Consider the following 9831-nt stretch of genomic DNA (forward strand, 5'->3'; position numbering starts at 1 on the left):
GTGTGTGTGTGTGTGTGTGTGTGTGTGTGTGTGTGTGTGTGTGTGTGTGTTTTATGCATGCCATGGTGCACGTGTGGAGCTCAGAGGACAACTTACAAGTTTTGGTTCTCTCCTTCAGTCAGTTGGGTTCTGGGGATTGAATTCAGATCATCCGGCACACAGGCTTGTCATCAAGCGTCTTTACCTGCTGAGCCTAACAAGCAGCTCAACTCAGGAGCAGCTTCCACACACAGGATCTTAAGCAGATACTGGCTGTGGGTTCAGACAGGGCACTTGCCTTCTACATGTAGGAGCAGGAAGGATCACCCAGGAGATACCACCCTGGGAACCTGGAGCTGCTTACTCAGCAGGGGGTGAGCCAGCCCCCATTCTGTACAAGCATACAGAATGGGAAAGTCTGAAATGCCAATGAGAGTAAACGCTCCAGTAAAAAAACAGGTCACAGCCATGTGGCCTTCAGACATAATTGGTTAGAAAATCTATTATAGTCTTTGAGACATGACACAGCATTGATACCTGTCAAACTGCAGAGAGGAACACAACTTTTTATAGCATTATATATAACTTGAAAACAGTTTTAAATATCAGTAAAAGGTACTCATGTCAACTATGATAACTGTTTGGAGTATTATAGACCACTAAAATTATTCAAAGGTAATATTAAAAGTAGAAAATGCAGAAGAATGTAAAATATAAAATATAAATTAAATATATATATAAATTTATTTGTATAGCAGTATTACAAACTATGAAAATGTGTGTGCCTTTGAGCAAAGACTAAACAAAAACAAATACAAATAAAAGGCAATGCAAGTTATTAAAATCGATAAATTTAAATTATAATTCTTTATTAACTTATTACTTAAAAAAGTTGAATAGGATTGAAAAACAATCAGACAAGAAGAATGATGAAACACTTGTTTCATTTTGAGATACTATGGATTGCCATGTGTGCGTTTTCATCTCATACTTTGCTTAATGTTCACATTCCAGCCCTCAGAAATTGAAATGGAGAGTCAGATGCATCTCTATGGACACACGGAAGAGATAACCAGCTTGTGTGTCTGCAAGCCCTACAGCGTGATGATAAGCGTGAGCAGAGATGGGACCTGCATCGTGTGGGACCTAAACAGGTACACGCATGGCTGCTTAAAATATTACACTTTTTACAGTATGTGACAAATATACAAACATCATGTCATCATGTTAACAATTTAGGCCTGAGACACATGCTCAAAGGTAGTAAAGTACTCTATAGTCTTGTTAAAGTCAGGGATCACGGAGTTACACATGCTGAAGAAAGGAAACAGAAGACTGTAATCCTGTGTATGACTGTATGCAAATTCATGACTTGTTTTTTGTTTTAGGCTATGCTATGTACAAAGTTTGGCAGGACACAAAAGCCCCGTGACAGCCGTCTCTGCCAGTGAAACATCTGGTGACATTGCTACTGTGTGTGACTCAGGTAAGTTGCCACAGCCAAAGCCTAGGGCTGCCCAGTCCCTGACCTGGGCTTTTCTCTGCTCCCTTCAGTGTGAGCACCTCGGTGATGATATGGATGTGTATTAAAATAAAAGGTCCTAAACTGACTTCTTACCTTAGGGAGCAGTTAAAATTGTGGTTTTCCTGACAGATGTAAAAAAAAATTTTGAGTATACTTTAAAAAAAGTATTGTTACCTAATTATCTGAAATTGCTTGGCTTTTGTTTTCCATACTGCTTTGTTTTGTTGTTGTTTTTTAACTGTTGGCTTTGTTAATTTTTTTGTGCTAGGAAACAAGTCTGATAAATTGAGTTTGATAATATTACTTTTCCTTTTGCTGCAATAAGATGCTCTGAAAAGAGCAGCATAAAGCAGTTGGTGTTTATTTTGGCTCCTGTTCCAGGGTATGGCCCTTCACAGTAGGGAACCCGTGGCAGCATGACCCTGAGGGAGCTGGCCACATCATGTCCACAGTAGGAAGCAGAGGGCAGTGAATGCTGATGCTCAGCTCTCTCTGTCCTTCTTGTATACTCTGGGATCTCAATCCAGGGAACAGGGTCACCCATACTGGGCAGATTGTCCCATCTCAGTTAACACAGCAGGGAACTGCTCCAAAGGCATACCGAGTGGCCTGTCTTCCAGGTAATTCTAGCTATCAAGCTGACATTTGTGATGAACCATCACAGAAGATTGGTGGGCCTTTATTGATGGTTCATGAGTTGGAAGGCACCCACCTGAGATAGAAAAGTCTTCCTGAGGCAGGGAAAGTGGGCTGTGCAGGCAGAAGAGGGTGGAGAAAGAAGAGGGCATCAGTGGCCAGTGTTGAGTATGTTTCCAGTTCCTGAGACGGAGAAATGAAATAGTATAGAATACTCAGTGGAGGGATAACTTGCTTTAAGTCCCGGGAGAAAGTTATAGCTCCTAATTAAAGGTCATAATTGTTTGTTCCTTTTCTACGTTTAAAATATGATGCATCAAAAAAATAAAATATGACGCATCTACATCTGTTGAAGAGCTCATAAATTTTATGATTGCATTTCTATTGTAAGGCTCTTAAAAACTGAAAAGATTAGCACTCTGGGAGGCAGAGGCAGATGGATCTCTGCATTTGAGGCCAACCTGGTCTACAAAGCGAGTTCAGGACAGCCGAGGCTACACAGAGAAACCCTGTCTCAAAAAAAAAAAAAATTGAAAGGATCTTTTGAAAATATTTGCTTTTTAACATCCATTTAATATAAAGTTCCTTTGACACATCTCTAGTGGGTGAGCCTCTGTTTTTTGCTTGGTTGTATTTGTCTATTATCTGAGGGTTTTTTTTTTTCATTTTATTTTTATTTATTTTTAATTTTACATTTTTTAATTAATTTATTTTTATTTACTTATTTTGAAGCTTAGGTCTCACTATATACCTCAGACTAGCCTTGAACTCTTAGTTATGGTTCTATCTCAGGCTCCCAAGTACTGGGATTACAGATACATACTCCATGTCACTTCAGATCCAACGCTACCTGAGGTTAGCAAACACATGGATTGCCATGCCCACAAAGGTTCAGTAATAAATGGAATGACCTTAAGAGCTCAAATAACGCTGCACAAGTTGTGCACACCTGATCTGAACTGCTTGGGACCAGAGTTTGGGGACAGGGAGATACTGGAATATTTGCATATCCATAAGGCAGTATCTTGGGGATAAGTACCAAATCTAAACATAAAATTCACTTCTGTGTCATACACACCTTATATACTAGCCTGAAGGTAACTTGATATAGTAGCCTGAGTGAGTAGCTTTAGTGTACCTACATGTCAACTTCAACAAAGCATACAAGGTCAGGCATGAGGTTTTATGCTTATGCCATCAAGTACACACTCTGGAAGTTCTGTTCTTAGAACATTTCTCATTAGGGATGTTCATCCTGGACTTGCTACCTCAATCCAGGATAAAGATAGAAGTGAGCAACCAGATAAAGAGCTAAAGAAGAACAGGTCCAAGAGGATGCCAAGCATAGGAGTCTCTCCTCTTGGACTTGCAGCTAGATTTGGATGCACAGTGCTATGTGCTCCAGCCTCGAGGTGTTCCTGTCAGGCAGAGCTTCTGTGAAGTTGCACACAGCCATGGATGTTGAGTGCACTCTCCAGTCTCTCTTCTTCTGCAGGGAGCAGAATCTGAATGCTCCAGCCCTCTAATCCTGAACCAAAGCTATCTAGTCCCACCAGGAGCCACTGCCTGAGTGCTTAGAAGACAGAAATTCTAAGGGTTTGGGAACTTTGTGCTAGGAACAGAGACAACAACTAAATGCTTAAGCCATAGGTATTTAGGGTTTTGTGGTTGTTTTTATAGGACACCAATTCACTGTTTTGTTGTTTCTCTACATAACCCAGGCTAGCCTCAAAATCATAGCAATCCCCCCACTTTAGCCTCCAAAGTACTGGGATTACAGGTGTGCCTCACCATACCCAGCCATTCATTCATTTTTGTAGTCAAGAAAAGTAATAACCTCAGTGATGTTTGTGCTTTCAGATACAAAAGTGTTTCTGTGCCAGCCCAGTCATAAAATCACATCATGAAAACATCTGTACATCCTGCTGACCACAGCTGAGGGAACTTTGGCTCCAGCAGTGGAAGGAAGCGGATGACTGATTCCCTGCTAATTGTTCTTCCTTAGCCTCCACACTGGCAGCTTTTCTTGACTGTGTTACATGCAGAGGGACACTGGAGGGATAATAGAATACTTATTTATATAAAGGTCTCTGCTTTCTTATTTTGGCACCATTTGAAAGTCAGGGCTGATTCCAAGGGAGCTCAGTTTGGGAGAGTTAATTACTGGATCAACTGTTCAAAGAAGACCAGGCACAAAATTTGTTTTGCTGCAGTTGCAAACTTACTAGTGGGATATTCTGGGATCCCTAGATAATGAGGAGCATAACAGAGGACTGGGTAGAAAATTTTCCACCTTCAACAAAAATGCCTTCACAATGTTTATAAGGCCTCTTGAGAATTGTGTAAAAGGAGTCATGAAAAAATATTAGATACAGCTAATGTAATTTTTAAAATACAAACCAGATTTCTAGTCAATGACCCATACTGGTCTTGTATTTGCTTATAGCCTCCAAATGGAAGAAAGTCATAAGATATAGCCTACAAAAAAAAAAAAAAATCCTGCCCTTGGAGAGTACACATAAGTAGATTTGAAACCCAAATTGAAAATGTGTATATATGTGTGTGTGTGAAATCTTCCCAAGCTGCACAGCAGTTTCATTCCTCTTAGTCACAGTTCCTCAGTTCTTATTATGAAATGTGATTTTATAGTGATAAGATGTGAAATTAAATTATGAGAATATTATAATAGTTTTTTTTCTGTCTCTAACCATGCTATGTCTGGATCAGAATGCATGTCTTTGGAAGAGTGTGAGATGTGCATGGCCTGGCATCTGTTAGACTGCCATTGGAAGTTGGGGAAGTGTTCTAAGGGCCAGCTGGCTCACCAACTGTTTAATTTCCAAGACAGTATGTAAGAACGGAGATGCCCACCCTTGCAACTTTCGGTTAGTGTGTTAAGTTTCACATGAAAGCAATCTGGTATGGAATAATGGTCCCTCACTTTGCTACAGATAGTCTTAAACACATGGGTTTGGTTTGTGGTGTCTCAAGATGATCAGAAAGGTGGTTCTCAGGTCTGGAGAGATGATTCAGGGGTTAAGAGTAGGCAGTAATCTTGTAGAGGACCCGTTTGATTCCTATCATCCATGTCAGGCATAACTCCAGCTCCAGGGGATCCGGTGCCTCTGGCCTCCATAGACACTGCACTCATGGGCACACACACACATATTAAAACTTTTTAATGTGTCTCTTTGTAGTAGATGGTTCTCTTTTAACTTACCATTTTCTGCATATCCCAAACCATGTTCTACAATTAAAAGTCTCAATGGCACTAAGGAAAGGGCAAGATTAGATACCTAGCATAAAATCTATCCTGTAAGCCTTTCTTGAGTATAAACATCAGTGGCTCAGTTACATCAGCAATGTTGTAGAGCCATCACCACTATTTCAGAAACTTTCCCATTGACCACAAAATAAAGTCTGTTGTGGCCGCTAAGCAGTATGTCCCATTCCTTCTGCCCACCTCACTGGGACACCACTGGTCACCTGCTTAATTTCCACCTCTGTGGCTACCTGTTCTAGGTATTTTTTGTTGTTGTTTTATTTCTATATTGGAAAAAAAATTTTCATACAGTATATTTTTATTTTGGCCCCTTTTCCCCCAAATCCTCCCAGATCCTTCCCACAAATCATATCCACACTCTTTCTTACCCTCTCTCATTAGAAAACAAAGTCATCTAAAAGTAAAATGAAAATGATAATTTTTTAAAAGTAAGATAAAATAAAAACAAACAAATGTGAACAGGACAAAGCAAAAAAAAAAAAAAAAAAGCGCAACAGAGAAACAAAGCACAAGAAACACATATAGATGCAGAGACCCATTGGCAAACACAGGAATCCCATAAAAGCACAAAGTCAGAAAAGACTTGTGGGGTAAGAAAAAAGAAAAAAAATATCTAGATAAAGCATTATGAGACAAAAACAAACAAACAAACCTCCAAAAATAACACTAAGTTCATTTTCTCTTGCTAATCTACCACTGGGCATGGGCCTAACTTTAAGAATGGTTTGTATGCCCAGTGAGACTCCACTGGAGAAAAAAAGTTTTCATTTGTGAATGATTATCAATTGGAGATAGTTTTTGGGTCAAGGATATAGGCTTATGTCCACTTCTGCTCTCAGAACACCATCAGGTCCAGACCTGTGCATGTTGCTACAGAGTCTCTATGAGCTCATATGCATTTAGAAGGCCTAGTTTCCTGGCTGTTCCTTGCTGTCCTCTGGCTCTTACAATCTTTTCACTTCCTCTTCTGCAGGGTTCCCTGAGCCCTGAGGGAAGGAATTGATGGAGACATCCCATTTAGGTCTGAGTGTTTCAAGGTCTCTGACTCTCTGCACATTATCTGGCTGTGGGTCTCTATTTATTCCCATCTACTACAGAAGAAGCCTCTATGATGATGGCTGAGTAAGACACGGATCTACAAGTATAGCAGAACGTCATCATTAGGAGTCATTTTGTTCCTTTAGCAGAATAGTAGTATTTGATTTTCCCCAAAAACTCTCGCCTATCTAGTCTCAGGTTCTTGGTATTCCTACACTGTCTGGTATGGGTTCTGTCCCATCGAGTGGGCCTTTAGTCCAGTCAGACAGCAGATGATTAGTCCCATAAGCTTTGTGATACTATTGCTCTAGTGATTTTGCATATAGGTCACCACTGTAGACTGAAGGGTTTGGAGTCAGGTTGGTGCTTATCTTTCTCCTTTGGTAGGAGAAGGAATACCCTCCAGTGCCGAAACACTGGTCACTAGGGGTGAGAGCTCTATGTGGGCACCAGCTCAACTTGTCTGTGTTCAGTGAGTTGTGTAGGCGTTTTCTTCAGCAGTAGAGCCTTACCATCAGTGTCTCTTTTGTCATTCACTGTTGTGGTATGCCAGGCTAGCCGTCTCACTACCTTCAAGTGATTCTGTCTCTCCCTTCTCTCTTACCGTGGGAGCACTGGGCTTAGCGTTACAAGCTATTACATCCAGCTTTCATCACCTGATATTAAGATAGAACACTTGACAAAAGCAACTTCAAGGAGAAGAGTTTATCTGGCTCAACTCCAGGCTAAGTCTGTCATTGAAGAGAAGTCAAGGGGGCAGGCGCTTGAAGCAGCCATAGTCGCTGGCAGAGAATTAATACAGGCAGAGTTAGTGTCCCGCTTGCCCTCCCCATTGTATGCAGTCCAGGATCCCCAACTCGGGAAATGCTCTTGCCCACGATTAAGATTCCTCCTACATTAACTAATTTTATTAAGACAATGCTCACAGACCTTCTCAGAAGCTAAACTTAAGCTGGAGATTTCCTCACAGGTGTACCAGGCTAGGTGTCAAGTTGGCAGTGTGAACTGGAGCCCAGTCTGGGTGTCTGAACTCATGTTCTCATGCCTGCATAGCAAGCCCTTTGGCCACAAGCCAGCTCCCCAGACCCTTACTCTGTTGTCTTTGAAAAGAACAACTTAGTTTAGTTCTGCTTTAATAAATAAAATCTTATTCTGAGGAATAAGGATTTTTTTTTGAAGATTTTGTTATACACATATCATTTTTACTGAAAATATTTTTCTCTTGTTTTGAAAGTCACATAAATCACTTTTTAAATGTAGGGTTTTTATGTGCAGCCCAAGTTGACCAGAAACTCATGCTTCACCTGCCTCCTAAGCGCTTGCCTTGCAGACGGGTGTCACCATGCTTGCCTTAAGCCAGTTCTGCCCAAGGGTGGGGGTGCTGCTCACCTGTGTTTGTATGTGTGGAGGCCAGGGGTTGACTTCCAGTATTTTTATTACCCTTCATGTTATTTTTTGAGAGGGTCTCAATTTTACCCATTACAGCTCACTATTTCACCCAGCAGTTCTCACGGATCTGCCTGGGTCTGGACCCCCCCCCCCCAACACACACACACACACACACACACCCAAACTGGAGTTACAAGCATGAACCGCCACACCTGGCTTTTATGTAGTTGCTGGGGATCTGGACTCCGTTCCATATCCTTGCACAACAGTGTTTGATTCACTGAGTCATCCCTCCAGCTCCCTTAAGTAGCTTCTTTGTGATGGTTTCACAGAATATTTTTCTCTCTTTTGGAGAATCATATCTAGGCACTTTCAAACATAATTAAGACTTGCCAGTTCATACACAGAAATGTAATCACTCAGAGTCCTGATTCATTTCCCTTATTACTGGTCCACTTCATCATTGGCCACTGTCCACAGAGAACAATACGTAAGATTGCACCACTCTCGGTGTAACAGTTCAGAGTCATCAGCCAGGGCTCCCTGGGAGCTCATCACTGAGCAAGCAAGGGTGGCCCTTACGAATGCCAAAGGGACTCCATGTTAAGACTCCACATTCTGATGATCTGTGGGATGATTTGGTGTTTCAGCTGGAGGGGGCAGTGACCTAAGACTCTGGACAGTGAATGGGGACCTCGTTGGACATGTCCACTGCAGAGAGATCATTTGTTCTGTGGCTTTCTCCAACCAGCCTGAGGGAGTATCCATCAACGTCATTGCTGGCGGATTAGAGAATGGCATTGTAAGGTAAGAGAGGATTTGACCCTTTTCCTTCCAACCATGGATCATGCAGCTTGAGAAATGACTTTTAATGTCCAAGCATATTAACAGATAGTACTTAGAGACTTAAAGTCACTTTTGGGTATAGGTCTCTACTCTGTTGTATTTCTAAATAGTAAAGTTAGTGCAATTTGGAAGTATTGAGTTATTATGAAATAGTAATCCTGTGAAAGTATGCGAAAAGTTCCTTATACCCATCTACAACCCCTGCAGGCTCCCCAGAGGCAATGCTTCTCTTTGCAGTAGGTTATCCTGGTACCTTAGTATGCAGATGTGAGCGTGTTTCAGTGCATAACTGAATAATGGCTTCTCATTTCTCTAGGTTATGGAGCACGTGGGACTTGAAGCCGGTGAGAGAAATTACATTTCCCAAATCAAATAAGCCTATCATAAGGTAAGCTCTACCTCGACCTTTTGTTCTTCATAAAATAATTTGTGGTTGTATTTTTGTCAGAGAAACATCAAAGTGTAAGACCCAAAGAAGGCGTGTGTATGAAGACTTCATGAAACATCAGCCTCTTCCCATGCAGCAGATTCCCTGTTACCAGCAGCCAACATACTCCTGTTACATGGAACTCAGTGTCTAGTATCTAGTGGAAAGACAGACTGGCTCTGTGCCAGGGAGCCTCGGGAACCATAGAAACTGTTCTGTCCACTTCCACTTCTGCAGTGACAGTCATGTGACTGACTGCCACAGGGATGGGCTTGATATAACAGACACCAGTCACCCTTAACTTGGCTTACAAACTTGACTTTAAAACTCAACCAATAGTTTTGATATTCATGTGATACTTAATTAAAATAAAGTTATTTTGATTGTTCTGAATTTAAATTTTAATGAACCTAAGTTACCTATTATGCTTCATTGCTTTACCTTTTTTCTCCAGAAAAACAAAGTATACTTTTAAAATAGATGTCATTTAAGGACTATGTGTGGTGGGGCACACCTTTAATCCCAGCAGCGAGATTCAGAGGCAAATGGATCTCTCTGTGTTCCAGGCCAGTCTACATAGCAAGTTTCAGGACAGTCAAAAATCATAGATATACCCTGTCTCAAAGAAGGAAGAGAGAGAGAGAGAGGGAGGGAGGGAGGAAAGGAAGGAAGGAAGGAAGGAAGGAAGGAAGGAAGGAAGGAAGGAAG

At 41.3% G+C, this 9831-nt stretch overlaps 1 protein-coding gene across 1 annotated transcript in view; it reads left to right on the top strand.

Moving 5' to 3' along the window:
• Positions 1-9831, top strand: part of Lyst (lysosomal trafficking regulator) — a 166680-nt gene that overhangs the window by 154554 nt on the left and 2295 nt on the right. The window contains exons 49-52 of the mRNA XM_055603918.1: positions 994-1133; positions 1368-1465; positions 8501-8657; positions 9013-9084. Coding sequence (XP_055459893.1) covers positions 994-1133; positions 1368-1465; positions 8501-8657; positions 9013-9084 — 467 coding nt within the window. The remainder of the gene's footprint in view (positions 1-993; positions 1134-1367; positions 1466-8500; positions 8658-9012; positions 9085-9831) is intronic.

Source organism: Psammomys obesus, unplaced genomic scaffold (assembly GCF_907164565.1).
Source record: "Psammomys obesus unplaced genomic scaffold, mPsaObe1.curated_primary_1811, whole genome shotgun sequence".
NCBI lineage: Eukaryota > Metazoa > Chordata > Mammalia > Rodentia > Muridae > Psammomys > Psammomys obesus.